This window comes from Drosophila sulfurigaster, chromosome 2R (assembly GCF_023558435.1).
Source record: "Drosophila sulfurigaster albostrigata strain 15112-1811.04 chromosome 2R, ASM2355843v2, whole genome shotgun sequence".
NCBI classification, from domain to species: domain Eukaryota; kingdom Metazoa; phylum Arthropoda; class Insecta; order Diptera; family Drosophilidae; genus Drosophila; species Drosophila sulfurigaster.
In genome coordinates this window covers 1,344,905-1,362,924 of record NC_084882.1, presented here as the reverse complement: position 1 = coordinate 1,362,924, position 18,020 = coordinate 1,344,905, and the positions used below count along the sequence as shown (strand labels likewise).

At 36.1% G+C, this 18,020-nt stretch overlaps 1 protein-coding gene across 1 annotated transcript; it reads left to right on the top strand.

Annotated features, from left to right (window-relative positions):
• The first annotated feature begins 5,160 nt into the window (after window positions 1-5,160).
• On the top strand, window positions 5,161-6,017 carry LOC133838780 (uncharacterized). The gene is made up of 4 exons (XM_062270006.1): window positions 5,161-5,211; window positions 5,295-5,484; window positions 5,541-5,694; window positions 5,777-6,017. Exons 2-4 carry the CDS (start codon window positions 5,371-5,373, stop codon window positions 5,905-5,907), a joined length of 399 nt encoding a protein of 132 aa, XP_062125990.1. The 5' UTR covers window positions 5,161-5,211; window positions 5,295-5,370; the 3' UTR covers window positions 5,908-6,017.
• The last annotated feature ends 12,003 nt before the right edge of the window (window positions 6,018-18,020 follow it).

The window sequence follows — 18,020 nt, the reverse complement described above, 5'->3', positions numbered from 1 at the left end:
AATCTAAAATATCTCAAAAATTAATTGACATACGCAAAAAGATGCCTAAAGAATTCGCAAGAAAGCCAAGACCCTTAAGTGAACTATACAACTGGAAAACAACGGAATTTAGAAAATTTTTACTGTATACGGGAATATTTGTACTCAAAAATGAATTATCTGACGACCAATATTATGTGTTTTTGTTGTTGCATTGTGGGTATAGGATGCTTTGCTGTCCATATCAGCGATCAATTAATTTGGAAACCTGTCAGCAAATGTTGAACCTATTTGTTTAAAATTTTCCAATTATATTTGGTGAAAAAAGTGTTTCATATAACATACATAGCTTACTACATGTAAAAGAAACGGTGGAACAGGTTGGCGATCCAGTTAAAGGCTCTGCTTATGCTTTTGAAAATTATTTGTAACAATTGAAAAATTTTGTCAGAAAGCGGAGAATTGACGAAGAACAGAATTTACCTATCCAAGAGAGATTAGAGACCGAAAATAGAAAAAATTTAATAATATTAAAAGGTAGCACATTAATCCAGAAGGAACCAAACAATTATTGTTACATCGAAGGGGATATTCCGATTAGAATAGAATCAATTATGGAAGATACATTTAAAGGAAGACGATTCAAGAATGTGCGGAACTTTTATACGGAGCCTATAAGATCCTCTGACTTGGGTATTTACGTAGTAGATGCGGAGCCCTTATCTTCTGAAGAAAATTTTGAATTAAACCAGTTGATTTGTAAAGCAGTCGCAATACCATATTTAAAGGATATGATTATAATGCCGTTACTTCACCATATTGATGATTGAGGATATTGTCGTACTTTTATCTGTTTAACCACAAAAATTTGTCATATATATTATATAAAAGCCCCAAGAATCAATAAACGAGACGATGTCGGACAGCCCAGCCAGAAAAATTCAGCGATTGGAGTTTCTTAACACTGGTAAGATTAAAAAAATATTTAAGACAGCTGTAGCAAATTATGTATTAAAACTGTTATTTTTTAGATAAGAAATCGTGCAAATGTGGAGAGACTATTGAGCGCCTTGAGAAGATTATTTCGGATCTCACCGAACAAGTTAGTTCCTCTCGAGGTGAGTGTCTAAGTAATTTTTGTAATTCGTCCAATTTGAATTTGTTTTTTATTTGCAGTCGAAACTGTGACGTTGCCAGTCCCACATTGGGTTAGCCAACCATTTATGATGGCGTTGCTAGACCCACGATTGGGCCGACAAAAAATTCCTAAGAATAGTCAGCCCCGGATGTGAGAAGACGGTTGCAAATATCATTCACGACCATCTCGCGTGCAAGCATATAGCGGAGCGGGACCCTTTGAACCCTTAGATCTTTCGGGATTGTGGGGTGGGTTTTTGCTATGCTTTACACGAAGCCACGAAAACTTAATTATTATGGAGTCCCTTCTGATTCTAAAAAAAAAAAAACAAAACACATGAGTCGATCCTCTTGTCAATAATCTAATCCGACTCGAATCTACAACACAAATCGATCGGAGTACTACCAATATCTAATCAAATTAAAACAAATGCAGGCACACTGTTGAAATTCGGCCAAATTTAAGAAAAGCAGGGGTGGTCTTATAAGATGTTAACTGCCACACACTGGTCTATACCCACCCAACCATGGTCATAAGAAGAAACTGGTTTTTTATGACCCCAAAACTATTCTACAACTCCCCTTTTACTTTATGCTCCCATGTCTCCGGAAATCAGAACAAACTTAGAATTTCATTTTTAAAGTTCAATGACTCAAATTAAACATATGTATTTATTTATAAACAAAAACAAAACCATTTGTTCAAAATTAATTAGAATTATGACGGTATTATTATTTCCATTTTTTGTTAATAGGGTAACTCTAAATCGGCAGTTGTTTTAATTCAATACCAAATATTCATTTTATTATTAACTGCTACTACTCATTTACAATAATAAGAAAGAAGAAGAGAATGCAAAAATATAATAATAATTAATAGGCAAACAATAATTAATAAGCAAACAAATTTTGGCAGCTATTCTTTTATGCGCGCTTTAGCAAAACCAGATTCATGAGATGTTATAAATGTTTAAATGTACCGAGATGTTTTTCTTTTAAATTTACTATTTTTATTTTAAAATTTTTCTTTTCTTCTCAAATCATTTTTTTTAATTTTAATATTTATTTTTATTTATTTTATTATAAAACATTTTTTTTTTTTAATTATATTTAATATTTTTATTTATTGATTTTTAATATCTCAACCACTTTTATTTAGTTTTGTATGCATTATTAAATCATATTTTTTTTTATTTAATTATTTTTCAATATTTTAATCATATTTAGAAAAAATTTTATTGTATTTATTTTTATTTTTTTTTAAATATTTTTACTCATATGTAATATTTATTTTATTGTATTTATTTTTAAATCATATTTATTATTTAATTTTTATTTATTTAATTTTTCTCTATTTTATTTATCGTACTTAATATTGATTTTTATTTATTTATTTTTAAATCATATTTAAACCACTGTGCTGTACCAAAGAACAATAATAATAGTAACAATATATGGCAGAGGCAAAATCAGTTATAAAAAGTATAGGCCTCACCCAAAAGTTAGGGTATCAACCGACAGCTTATATGCTGTTTGGGAGTTTTCGCAACTGCGAAGAAATATGAAAAATACAATGCAAGCAAAACTGTGGGCAGCTGCTGCGTGGCCGAACAGGCACCAACATATGTAACATATGTATATATGTATGTAATTACATATGTACGAATAATATTTATGTTATCAGATCTTCTTTTATGTATTTTATTCGGACACTCGGACTTTTAACTCACCAGACAGAACTCCACGACGGAGGCCTTCATGATGGTGATGATGATGATGTTGATGTTGATGTTGATGATGATGATGTTGATGTTGATGATGATGATGATTTTAATGATTTGTTATAAGGTATATAACAAAGGTATACTTTTATATGTTTGTTCACACACACACACACACACACACCTTGTTATAATTATTATTGTTTTTGTTGCACAGGGTCTTGTTGTAGTTTGTTATTGTGGTATAAGTTTATATTTTCATTATTTATTTCTTTAGATAATTTTTTTATTATTTCACGTTCGATATACCCTTTAAAGCCTAGGCAATAATGGTAAACAGAACAAAGCAAACCAAAAAAATAGCGCAAAAAAAAAATAAGTACCAAATCACAATTGATATTCTCTTTTCTTTTCGTTATCTTTTTAGTTTCTTATCACTATGCCAACTAAATTATTTTATATTTTAAGACAAATGCAAATCTTTTATTTAGATTGCGTTTTATTTGGGCTTTTAACACGGATCTTGCTATAGCATGACCTTTTATCTTTTTAACAACTGATTTTAGCCATAATATTCTTCTCAAACTTGCACTACACTAGCACTGGCACTGAACTGCTGCGGCTGCTGCTGATGCTGCTGCGACGAAGAGAAACAGCGAATAAGAGAAGTGGCGATTCTGGTACTAGAGCCTTGCGCGGCTCGGCACAGTGGTGCAAGAGTGATCTGCCCAGAGATGCACTGCACTTCACTGTTGTTGCTTTTTGGTTCTGCAGGCGGCAGACCAGAAATATAAAAGTCTTCCGGCACGAAATAGTCGGCCTCCGCTGACTAACATGCGCCGGATTTGTGGTATTAAAAACCACTTTAAGGGTAGAAATTTTTGTCTATCCGTATTATTTTAAAGAAAATAATGACGGCTTAGACGAATTTTCCAATCTACATATGAGAAAAAAGTCGAAATTTGGGCCAATGTAAAATTCGATTATTTTATAGAAATAATTACCTTCGCTTAGCAAGCGTAACGAGCTGGATTATTTTCTTTGCTCAAAGCAAAGAAGCATCGATGGATGCTGATGATGTTGACAGATTATGTTTTTTTCTGGTGATGCATGTGTTTTATTTTTTTTTTTAAAACGTCATCAACCCAGAATTTCTGATCGTAGTCCAATAAGAAATGAATTAGAGCTGTCGTTGCCAAAGTGACAAAGCTCGTCTCCTTCTCCTACGATCTTTCGCTAGACAACTCACCACGGGAGACAATAAGCCTGTCTCCAGAAGTAAATGCATTATCATTTAGAACCCGTAAATATTGGCCTTGGTTCATCGAGCCAGTGACAGCAACGAAGTCACCCAGTCCACTATACGCCACACATCCCCAGAATATCACTGAGTCTCCACTATGGCTTACTTTTTGCAAAGGGCGGCCCCTTTTCTGCCTTTGTGCCATTGGTAATCTTAAAAAAAAAATTATTTTTTGATGAATTATACTCAAAGGAGTTTTATCTGTCCATAGAACGCTTTTCCAGAACTCTATTGGCTTATGGAGATTTTCCCTTGCGGAGTGTGCACTCAATAATGGGTGTCTTTGTTGTCAAATTAAATTGATTAATTCCCGTACAAGAACTAGGTCTTCACTGAGTCAGTTTTGCGATTAGCACCTGATCTTCTTAAATTACGCATGTCATGCTTTTTAAACATTTTAATTTGATAGTGCCCAGTTTAGCGCGATAGATTAAACTCATTGGCAATGTCGTTAGCTGCTATTCCAGAGTTAAACACTGCTACCATTGAAGATCTGGTAATCAAACTGAGCTAGCCCGTTTTACCCATGTTATTTGATAATTTTTAATAACAACGTTTAATAATGCTCAAAGTTAAGCACAGAAGTTCTTTGGTTCTCGCGTGCTTAAAAAGGCGAAAAATATTTGTGCCACGCAAAAAGCCGTTGTCTGCATGCATTCTTATTAACAGAAAGAGAATGCAAAAATGCACATACCAAAAAATAAATTCTTTGTTTTGCGCCTCATTTTCGCACCATTATTTGACGATTTCAAGCAACGCTAAGTTCAATAGTCAAAATGAGTTGAATCTTAGTCCAATAAGAAAAGAATGAGAGCTGTCGTTGCCAAAGTGACAAAGCTCGTCTCCTTCTCCTACGATCTTTCGCTAGACAACTCACCACGAAGGGGAAATTTAATTTGCAGAGGTGTATTGTCCCTTTATCGTGCAATGGTTTGTGTCTTCGCTAACTTTGCGCGGCAAATTTAAAATCTCAAGGAGAAAGAGACTTTACGTACAATTTCTTTCATTTGCGACCATTACAAAACAAAGAGGCTCTCGAAAAAGTTGTGGATGAAGTAAGGACCTTAAAAGGTATGAGTATGTTGAATGATTACTGATTTTTATATTTTTATATTCATTATTATATTATATTATATTTATATATTTATATTCAGCTGAACAAAAAGTCATGGAAAAAAAATAGAGATCTTCGTAGAAGCTTCTTCGAAGCAAACAGCCTCCATTAAAGGGATGACCAAGGACCATGGACAGAGGCAGAAGTTGGCATGTCAATTTCCCATTCAGACCGTAGATGATCTGATTGAGGTTAATTCGAATATAAACATTGCTAACCGAGAGCTCTATGTATGTATAAGCACATAAAAAATTGTCTTTTAGTTAAAGATCTAATTCGTTCACAGATCGATGCAATAAAAAATTTAATATTAAATGGCGGGATACTAAAAAACTTAAAAAATATTTTAGCCAATGAAGTGGTCTTGGCATATAATGTGGATGGCGTTCAGGGCAAAGCGGCGCTAAGAAAAGAAGACAATTTCTTTGGCGTTATGATCGGTGAGTATATTAAAAGATAATTATTTAATAATCATTATCCATTTTAATCTATTAAAACTTTTTTAATCCTTTTTATTTCTAGATTCAATAACTGCAGTCGGTATTGGCCCAGCTGAGGAACAATTGAGAAAGGCCCTGCAGGTCCAAAAAAAGAGATATTTTAAAAACTCGAGCTGCCTAAAAGTAAAGAAAGAACAAAACCCAATAGAATAAAGAAAAATTTATATTAAATAAAAACTGTAATTGCAATTGTACATGTTTTTTAATTTATAATGACAGGCCCCTCCATGGGGTCCAATGTGAGTACTTACTTCACCGACCCTTCAATGGGGTCCGATGTAAGCACTTATTTTACCGACCCTTCAATGGGGTCCCATGTAAGCACTTATTTTACCGGCCGTTCCATGGGGTCCCATGTAAGCACTTATTTTACCGGCCGTTCCATGGGGTCTAATGTAAGTAGTTTCTTTAAAGACCCTAATATGTTGCACTATTTCACTAGTTCGTGGGTAATCGAGGCGGTGGCGATTGACCATATTTGCGGACATTTCATACAAAAACGGAAATTAAAAAAATGGGTAGCGGGTATCTCACAGTCGAGCACACTCAACTGTAACTTTCTTACAGTTATGCGATGCGATCAAAATAAAGACGAATTCAGGCGATTTCGTCTTAGCCCGAGCTTTGCTGGATTCTGGGTCACAAATTAATTTTGTGACTGAGGAACTAGCTCAGCGACTGCATTTGCGTAGAGAAGACTCGTGCATCAGCTTGCTTGGCATTGGTGAATCCAATTCTCAAGTTAAGAAAAAGATACACACTGTGGTGAAGTTGCGAATTGGCTGCAATGAGTACGCGATCGATTTATGGATTCTCAAATCAGTAAATATCAGTGGCTGGAAGATACCTGATAATCCCTATTTCTTCAAACCGCAGAAAATTGATCTTCTTATCGGCGCTGAAACATTCTTTGACGTATTGTCCGTTGGCCAAATCAAGCAAGGTCCAGAGCGTTCAATCCTCCAAAGGACAAACCTTGGGTGGATTGTCTCGGGGCGGTACACTCCTGGTGAAAAATCTCACCAGAAGATGACTGTCAATCTGAGCTATCAAGAAGAAAGTTTGAGCTCGACTGACAAGATCTTGCTGAAGTTTTGGACTGTCGAAGATGTGCGCTCTCCCTCCAAAGTCCTTTCCGCTGAACAACAAAGTTGTGAAGATCATTTCACATATAATGTGAAAAGATTGCCGTCTGGTCGTTTCGAAGTAAGACTGCCGTTTAAATCAGATTCGCACCAGCTTGGGTGCTTATTTGAAGTTGGTAAACGGCGGTTTTTGTCGCTTGAAAAACGCTCAACTCGATATCCCGAGTTAAAGCGAATGTACTTGGAATTTATGAAAGAATATGTAGAGATGGGCGACATGTCCGAAGTGAGTCACATCCTTCCAAGTAGGGTTGTCGAAAATTTTAAAAAATATCGTATCGATGATATTGTTTTTATCAAATAATATGATAATAATATTTCTAAATATCACCGATATTTCTAAATATCGATATATTTGATATTTTTGATTTTTTTTTTTAATAAATTAATAAAAATGTTTTTTCCTGGATAATAAAAAGAAAATAAGTTTTATAAACTTACATTTTTTAATTATATTTTTATTCAATATATATATATACATGTCTTATGTCTTATATGTATCTAAATGTAACATCAAGCCTAATTGGCAGAATTTAAAGATTTTAAAAACACTCTTTACTTTACGTGTATGTCCATCAAAAATTGCAAAAATTTCGCAAGTGCGACGACAGATTCGATGAATTACCGCTGGTTTTAATTGTTTTCTCACAATGAATGTACTTCGCGGTGCCGCCAGTTATGTTTGTGTAATTTGATTTAACATTCATTTTTCCCTTTATTCTTCTGTCAAATTTCAAATTTAATTTAAGTTTAAATTGAAAGTTTCAATCGACGCTTTGAATTTAGAGTGACCAAGGAAATAATATCAAAAAATATAAAAAAAATATCGTCATTTCGATATTTGGGCAAAAAAAATATCACGATATAAATATATAATTTTTAGAAAAAAATATCGATATATTGATATTTTGATATATTATCAACAACCCTACTTCCAAGTACTCCACACTATGTTATTCCGCACCAATGTGTATTACGGCCCCAAAGCACTTCGACAAAGCTGAGGGTCGTATTTGATGCTTCGTGTCGCAATTCGACACATAAGGCGTTGAATGACATTCTTATGGTCGGGCCGACCATTCAAGAAGAGCTTTTTCGACTCTGCTTCGTTATTGATTGCATAAATATGCATTAACGGCCGACATCAAAAAGATGTACCGCCAAGTTATGGTGAACGAGGCAGATCCAAACTATCAGCTCATAGTGTGGAGAAAAGACCCTCAGACTCGTTGAGATTATTCAGATTAAATACTGTAACATATGGCACTGCGCCAGCGCCATTCTTGGCCATACGGTGTTTGATCCAGCTGAGCGAGATTGCGAAATCCTCGCACCCCATGGCAGCTGAGGTTATCAGGCAAGACTTCTACGTTGACGATATGTTGATTGTTGCCGCATGCGTCGAGGACCTGAAGACAATTAAGTCTGAAGTGTCAGAGATACTGCTAGGAGCAGGTTTTGAACTTGCGAAGTGGTTCTCGAATTCTCCTGGGTTCTCCGCATCAGAGAGTACACCAATGCCGCTGTGCCGCTCTGCACCGCTGATCGGATTGAACGGACGGTTCTTTGGTCAGATTTGGAAGCCCCTCTTCATTGGATCCGGTCACATCTTTCTCGCAACATTCATGTCGAATCGAGTGACCGAGATTCAAGAGTGATCAGAGAGCGCGACATGTTCCAACCAAGCAGAACCCTGCAGACATTGTATCGAGAAGTTGCGATGTGACTGAACTATGCGCGTTAATGTGGTTATAGGAACCACACGACGCATGGCCAGTTAACCACCATTTCGTTACTGAAGAGACGCGCAATTTGGAAGTGCGCAAAACAGCTGTTGGACTGACAGCTATGGTGGTAGTCAGATCTAGTGGAATCCATCGAAATTTGTTCGGCGCACACAAGTCTGTTGAGAGTGTTCGCTTATGTGTTCCGCTTCATTCGAAGATGTAAAGACAAAACAGTCCGATTTCAACTGGTTCCAACGGCATGAAAACTGAAGGAAGCGTTCAATAAAATCGTATAAGTTCTGCAGAGTTTCGAATTCAAAGAAAATATAGATAGGGTGAGAGCTCGAGTCTACAACGACTTAATCCTTTCATACATAAGTATGAAGGATCTTGGTGTTAGTTTTCGTTTTTGTGAGTTGAGAGGCGACTGGTAAATGCTCCTATTTCGAATGATGCTAAGTTTCCACTCCTCTTGTCAAAGCGTTCATAATTTGCTCGTAGCTATGTGAAGTACATACCTTCACTTGACCAATTGTCATGCTGGCCCAAGAGCCGTCGTGAGCATTCTAGACAACAACTTTGGTTAGACAATGCTCAAGAACTCTGTCGTTAAACAGTCCGATCATGCATCCGTTGTTTTAAATGGAAACCTCGGCTGCTCAGATAATGGGAAATTTGCCTGCTGATGGGCTCCGAGGGCTCCTTCCATTTTCAATTTGTAGATTTTTGTAGCCCAGTTGAGAGCACCTACAGGATTCGTGGAAAGCCGCCTTACAAGACGTACATTGCTTTGTTACTAACTAATATATTTCTAAAGGCTTTCCAAAGGTTTGTTGGTCGATGCAGATGGCCGAGCCAAGTTTATTGCAACTTCGTCGGAGCAAGTCGCCGTCTGGAGGAGCTCAGGAGGCGAGTCGAGGCCGAGGAGAGCGACTTCGCATCACGAAGCGGTTGCGAATTTGCGTTTATACCACCGAGGGATCCTCACTTCGGTGGACAATGGGAGACAGGTAAGAAGTCTGCAAAGCACCTTCTCCAACAGACGGTGGGCAACACTCTGGACCCAAACGACGGCGAGACATTAACCCCAGGGCACCTACGGGTTGCCGGCCCACTGGTGGCACCGGCAGCGTCGTGCACCCCGAACCAGGAGGGTCTAAGCTTCTTAAGGAGATGGCGAGCTATTTCGTCGCTCAAGCGAGCGTTCTGGCGGCGATTGTGACGGGAGTATGTGCTGGGCCTGCAGGCACGGGCCAAGTGGCACCAGTTGCAGCCAAATCTTCAAGTCGGAGAACTCGTCGTCGTCCCAGAGGACAACCAGCAGCCGATGCAGTGGATGGTGGGAAGAGTCGTGGCGGTGTACCCTGGAAAAGACGCCGCAAACCTGCGAACTGGTGCGGCAGGAATTTTCAAGCGGCCAATACACAAACTGGTGCCTCTGCCAGTTGTATCATATGAAGGCACAGCCGTTCATAGGAGCCGGTTTTGGCGCAGTTGGTAGATTCATTTAAGATCAGAAAATTATTGAAATGAAGTTGTTAGAATTAGGGCGAAGCGAGAACGCAATAAAGCTTTCGTTTTTGCTCGCTGAGCGAATTCGCCTCGGTTTGCCACTCTAGCTAATTTAGGCTTAATGTAGTTTAACATAGAATTATAAAATCAGTTGAAAATCAGAACTCAACAGCGCATTGTCACTCGTCGTTTTCGCTTTCGTTTCGTGTTTGTCTAGTAGCAACAACAATTAGGTTCATGCATTTCATTTGCGAGCAACGCGGAAAATAAAGACATTACAAAAACTTGAAATTTTTCAAATACCAAAATGGTATTTTTCAATAAATAATAACTACTGCATTTAGGATTTCCAATTTAATTGCGAAGGATATTAAAACTAGAAGTTATTCATGAAATTCTTTTGTATTGAGAAAAAAATGCATACTTACGACGAGTGTTAGTCTGAAATGTATTAGTAGTTAAATGCAGCAAAGCAAAGAAAACAGCAATTTAATTCTAAAAGACGTATTATTAGAAAATCTTTCAAATAAAACAGTAAAAGTTTCCAGCCATACATTACGTTAGGTTAGAGAAGTGTCGATGTGGGCTTTGAGAACTTACCATCATAAGTAAACAATTTGAGATTCTTCGAGAAGGCTTTTGAGAATTTACCGTTCAATTCAAATTAGAAAAATAACATTGCAAAAGGAAATCGCTGAGGCGACTTCTTACCGCCGCGTTTGCACTGCATAATCATACTCGTTGCAGTTCTCTGATACAAACACAACTATTGTCGATTTCATTAAATGCATACAAACTGATATGAATACTCGATTTCAAGATTATGAATCAAATATTTTGTATGCTGAAAGCACCATTTTGGATCCCAGATTCAAAGGACGAGTATTTAAATGTGAAGAAGCGTACAAAAAAAGCAATTCATGATTTTCATTCGGCCACTGCTCTGAACAAATCTGTTCGGATGGATAATGCATGTCAAGTAAAACCAAATGAAAATGACGACATCTGGAAGGATTATGACAACGCTTTCCAAAAAAGTTAGTAAGCCCTCCAACAGTACGGCCGCAGCTATTAGGAAACTAGATAAATATCTAGGCGAGGAATATATCATAACAGATGATCCATTGGTCTGGTGGGATCAGCGGAAAACCCAATATTCGCCGTTATACACATTTATGCTTAAGCGGCTTTGTATAGTGGCCACATCTATGCCATGTGAGCGAATATTTGCAGGTGCAGGCGAAACAGTTGGAAATAGACGTTCACTGCTTAAATCATCCAATGTGGAAAATCTTATGTTTTTGCACACCAATTTTTAAACAATAAGGTACGTATATCACGGTTGCCAGACTTGGCTCTTTTGAACCAAAACGGGCCCTTTTTTCTCGTTGGCTCTTTGGCCCATTTTTATTGAATTTGGCTCTTTTTAGCTAATAGCGATACAAATTATTTTAAATTTGAAAAAAAACGAATTCATTTTTTTATTAATGCATTTTATTTTTTTGCAATTCTAAAAGTGATTAACGTCTGAAATCAAAAAGAGCCAGATCGAAACTAAATTGTTCCGCTGGTATGGTGACTCTAAACAAGTGTATTGGTATGGTAACTATCACATGTGCTTTTAAATTTGGTGGTGATTGTTGTGTCTCAAAGTGTGCGAAATGGACAAGTAAGCAGCGTTTAAAAAACTGCGGCAAATTTCAATTCATATGATTTTGCTACTTCTGCTACTGCTTCCGAAAAAATCAGAAGTCGCAGTCAAAGCGTAGACAAAAATCAAACAGCTACGAAAATCAGAAAGCAGCATAAGTCGACGGTTTTGGTTTTTCTGCTTTGCTGTTGCTTTCGAACTTATACATAAGTTGCCGCAGCAGCTATCGACAATTTTCGACAGCTGTCGGCAGTCACAGTCGCGAAAATTAATGCATTCGGCTTTTTGCTACTTTTGATTTTTGTCGCTGTTGCTTTTGTATAGCAGCGTAAGTCAAAAAAGCAAGAAGCGTACGATTCGTTGAAGTCATGAGCAGTTGCCGTCTTGTTCTTTTTCCTCTTTTGCTTTTACTTGCAATTAGAACGCTCACGTGTATACTAGACTCACACGTGTTCAGATATGTCGCAGTGTGGAAATATTTTGAAAATAAAGTTGCCGAGGGTTTTGCAATATGCAATATATATAAAAGTTCTCTTAAAAACAATAGAGTGTCGAATTTAAAAACTCATTTAATAAAGCAACACAAAGTTGACTTAAATTCAACTCTTGAAAACATTAAATTCCTCGATTAAAACAGTGCGAAAAAAAAAATAAAAATTGAAGTCAACAAAAAACAACTTTTAAGATCTTACATTGGATTGGTAACGGAAGACAGGATTCCTTTTAATGTTTTAAATTCACCAAACATGAGGAATATTCTCGATCAAATTTGTGAAGGTCTTAAAACTGCGGATGGACAAATAATGAAATTAAATGCATTAAACTGCAAAAATACTTTGAAAGTAGTGGCAAATAATATAAGGAATCACATATGAAATGAACTGAACAACAAATTATTATCTTAAAAAATGGACAGTGCAGCCCGATTGTCCAAAAATATATTTGGAATAAGTGCACAATACATAAACGCGGTTGAGATAAAATCATTTTGGGAATGATTGACTTGAAAGGTGCAGGATCAAGTGGAGCCAAAAACCTTGCCGCCGAAGTGGTGAAAGTGCTTAATAAATATAATATTAATTTGAATCAAATCGCATCCATAACTTCTGATAACGGTGCGAATGTGCAAAAAACAAATATTTTATCATTTGTTTCTGAACAAAATAATGAAACGGACGACGAAGAGTGCACCAACGATGATTATATACAAAAAATCGAGCTTATGGAAACAGTGCCCTTGTATTAATAGGCAATATTCAAGTTTGTCGTTGTGCTGCACATACAGCAAAGCTTGTTGCTCTTGATATGATCAATCATCGGATATTATGAAGTACTTACTCAATTGCAGAAATATGACAAAATACATAAGAAAAACCTCCAATGGATATCGTGAAATATTTGAATTAAAAAATGGAAAATGCCACAATTAGATTGTTCAACCAGATGGGGATCTACATACGTACATAATGTTAAACAACTTGTTAAAAGCCAAAGATATTTTAAGTAAAATTGAATCTATTAAAAACAAATAGGATGAAGAGAATTTTGATCTAAATTGCTCGATTTGGGATTTTATTGAATTGAAGAGGAACAATTACATTATAGTAACTTTTACGCCCAATGGCTCAAACTTAAAATATCTACAGAAAAATTTGTAAAGGATACAAATCATAATTTAACGAAAACTATTGGAAATGCAATTTTAAATTCTATTGAAAAACGAACAAAAATATTGTTTAACAACAAATTTATAGTTTCTTGCTTGTTTTTGGATCCACGTTTTCAAAATATATTATCGCCGCAACAAAAAAATGACGCAATAAATCATTTAAAATTTATTTGGGATAGACTTAATAGTCTTCACCCTACTGGCAATATGTGCTCAACTCCGAATTCCAGCTCTAATGAAATGCAGAACTATTTTTTTGATGAGGAAGACGAGTTGTTAGAAACGTACTTATCTCAAGGCGTTCAATCAGATGTGAACAGTACAATCGATGTCTATTCAAAAATTGAAAACCTGAAACATTCTTATCAAAGGATTGACATAGACGTTTTGTCTTATTGGAAAGGCAAACAGTATACCGACCAGGAATTATACGGAATTACTAATGTGTGTTATGCCGTACCGCAGACTCAGGTAAATGAATATGGCCTAATTAATTAAAATTTTATCATTTATTTATTATTTTTATAAAAGATGTCGATTGAACGTACTTTCTCTTCTTTAAGACTGGTGCTTACCGACTATCGCAATCGATTAAGCCACGATGTTCTTGAGAACATATTGCTCGTCAAATTAAATCCCAGCTTTCTGGACATGGCAATTGATACGTTGCCACTTTTTGAACAAGAGGAACTTTGTAATGAATAATACAAAAATGAGTAATAAAAGGAATGAAAAAATTAGTTTACTGTTATGTTTTTATGTTATATTATTCCAACGAATTTTGATTTAGTTTTTTATTTTTGTAAACTTAAGAAAAATTATAAAAGTGTAAAATGAACAGAATAATAAAAAAAAATTCAAGTACACTATACATAACAGGTTGGCTGATAAGTCCCCGGTCTGACACATGTAGATGGCGTCGCTAGTATTGAATGCATAATATTTTTATATAGTACTAACCTTCAAATGATTTTTATCAAAATTTGACGTCTGCCAGTCAATTAGTTTGTGAGATAGAGCGTGTTTTGTGAAGCAATTTTTGTTATTGTGAAAAAATGAAAAAAATGAATTTCGTGTTTTGATAAAATACTGTTTTCTGAAGGGAAAAAAAACTTGGCTTGATAATGAGTTTCCGGAGGCAGACCCAGGGAAAACAACAATAGTTGATTGGTATGCAAAATTCAAGCGTGGTGAAATGAGCACGGAGGACGGTGAATGCAGTGGACGCCCGAAAGAGGTGGTTACCGTCAAAAACATCAGAAAAATCCACAAAATGATATTGAATGACCGTAAAATATAGTTGATCGAGATAGCAGAGGCCTTAAAGATATCAAAGGAATGTGTTGGTCATATCATTAATCAACATTTGGATATGCGGAAGCTCTGTGCAAAATGGGTGCTGCGCGAGCTCACATTTGACTAAAAACTACAACGTGTTGATGATTCTGAGAGGTGTTTGCAACTGTTAACTCGTAATACACCCGGGTTTTTGCGTCGATATGTGACAATGGATGAAACATTTCTCTGTCCAATCGACAGTCGGCTGAGTGGACAGCGACCGGTGAACCGATTTCGAAGCGTGGAAAGACTCAAAAGTCCGCTGGCAAAGTAATGACCTCTGTTTTTTGGGATGCGCGTGGAATAATTTTTATCGATTATCTTGATAAGGGAAAAACCATCAACAGTAACTATTATATGGCGTTATTGGAGCGTTTGAAGGTCGAAATCGCGGCAAAACGGCCACATATGAAGAACAAACAAGTAAGAAAGTTACACTCGAGTGTGCTCGACTGTGAGATACCCACTACACATTTTTAATAAGGGCAAAATATTGCGGTATTATTTTCAAAATATACTGAAAATACTAAAAAATACTAAAAATATACCAAATGATATGTTTGGTATATCGGTACAGCACACCACTCAAAATATACCATAGACGGCACAATGTACCAGATTGTCGGCCAAAGCAACTAAGAGCCCTAGTAAGTAGGCGTTTTTGCCCATACAAAACCAAAATCGCAACCAAGTTTTCAGGAATCATAGCTACTATAGTAACTATAGTATATGTATACCAAAATTCGCAACTGTAGCTTTAAAATTACGCTTGTTATTCTATTTTTTTGATTTTCGGGGGCTGAAGTGGGCGTGGCAAAAATTTGAAACTAACTTGATCTGCGTGCAAACATAACAAATGCTGTCCAAAAAAATTATATCTCTATCTCTTATAGTCTCTGAGACCCAGTGTTTCATACGGACGGACGGACAGACGGACATGGCTAGATCGTCTCGGCTGTTGACGCTGATCTAGAATATATATACTTTATGGGGTCGGAGATGCCTCGTTCTACCTGTTACATACATTTCCTGCCGGCACAAAGTTATAATACCATTCTACCCTATGGGTAGCGGGTATAAAAGTGTTGATCCACCAAGACAATGCACCGTGCCACAAGTCATTGAGAACGATGTTATGCTAAACATTTCTTTAAAGTAGTAGCTAATCGAAAACGGTCGCAGCGGCCGACTTTCAAGAATCGTACGCTTCTTGCTTTTTCGATTTACGCTGCAGTACAAAAGCAACAGCGACAAAAATCAAAAGTAGCAAAAGCCGAATGCATTACTTTTCGCGACTGTGACTGCCGACAGCTGTCGAAAATTGTCGATAGCTGCTGCGGCAACTTATGTATACGTTCGAAAGCAACAGCAAAGCAGAAAGCAGAAAAACGAAAACCGGCGACTTATGCTGCTTTCTGATTTTCGTAGCTGTTTGATTTTTGCGGCAGTCAAAGCATACGACTTCTGACTTTTTCAAAAGCAGAAGCAAAAGCAATTGCAATCTTTTTACTCGCTCGCAGTCGAAGTAGCAAATAGCAACAATATTGCGACTTCTGCTAATTCGACTGCAGTTTTTTAAACACACTGCAAGTATGTAAGTAAAGAAATCATATAGATTTCCTAATGCAAATCTCAAATGCAATATAGCTAATTTATTAATCTACATGTTTTGTCACACCAATTGGTAAGCAATAAGGTACGTACAGTTTGTCAAAAACTCTTTACACACTGAAAAAACATTTTTTCAATATTTTTTAATGCAGATCTATTATTTAGCAAATTTTTAATTATTATGTACAGAAATAAAAACAATATAACGAGCGGGAAAAATTTTCAAGCAACAAAAAATTAGTATACACATTTTTGACACTGTCAAGAAAGTGTTTACACACTTGACTTTTCGATTCCGTTTTGTTCTATTTTTTTAGAAAAACAGAACTTTTCCGTTATCCATTCTTCTGCACTATGCACTATTTTTGCATTCTTTTGCATTCCTTTTAATTCAATTGCGAAATCTTTCTGCGCACTTATCAAAAAAAAAACTGATTTTTAATTATTTAGTATGCCTGGACCTAGATTGACTTATGAAGTTACCCAATTGATTTATTAAAATTACCAAATTGGGAAATCTGTAGCGGAGTTAGTGGAGATGTTTTTGTGTCCGGAAAACAGTTTATAATGTTTTAAATCGAGCAGAAAACGAAGAAAGACTGGAAGCAAAACGTGGAAAAGGACAAAAGAAGAAGATTGACGAGCGAGAAGACCGCCTTATCACTTGCCAAAGAGTTGGAAGAAGAGTGTGGCACAGTCGTTTCGCATGAAACCATTCGCCAACTAATTCTGCGGAACAAGTACTAGGGTTGCGCGTAAGAAGCCGCTGCTTTCAAAAGTAAATGTTGAAAAGCGTTTAACTTTTGCTGCCAACATGAACATCAAGCTGGAAAACTACTGGGATGACGTCATATTCTGTGACGAAACAAAAATAATGCTCTACTATAATGATGGACTAACTAGAGTATGGCGCAAGCCGTTAGCAGCTCTAGATCAGCGCAACATCATTCTGATAGTGAAATTTGGCAAATTGTCGGTGATGCACAGTGGCGATTTGGTCTCGCTAGCGGCATTTAATTAATAACTTCTAAACTAAAATAGATGTCTTCAGTCGGTTTTTAACTGATCAGAGAGAAAAATCATAGAATTTTTTAAGTTAAAAAATTTTTTTTTATTCTTTTTTAATTTTAAATTTTTTTTTAAATTTAAAATTTTGTTGTACTTTTATTTTATTTAAACTTCAATAACATATTTCATATATAAACTTTATCTAAACAAGTAGAAAGTTACAGTCGAGTGTGCTCGACTGTGAGATACCCGCTACCCATTTTTAATAAAGGTAAAATATTGCGGTATCATTTTGAAAATATACCGAAAATACTTAAAAATACTTAAAATATACCAAATGGTATGTTTGGTATATCAATATAGTACCGCATTCAAAATATACCATAGACGGCTCAATATACCAGATTGTCAGCCAAAGTAACTAAGACCCTTATAAGTAGGCGTTTTTGCCCATACAAAAGTATTTCTTTAATAACTTCGACAATTTTTATCTGATCGCAACCAAATTTTCAGGAATCATAACTACTATAGTTATTATTATATATACCAACTCTAGCTTTAAAATTACGCTTGTTATTCGATTTTTGATTTGAGGGGGCGGAAGT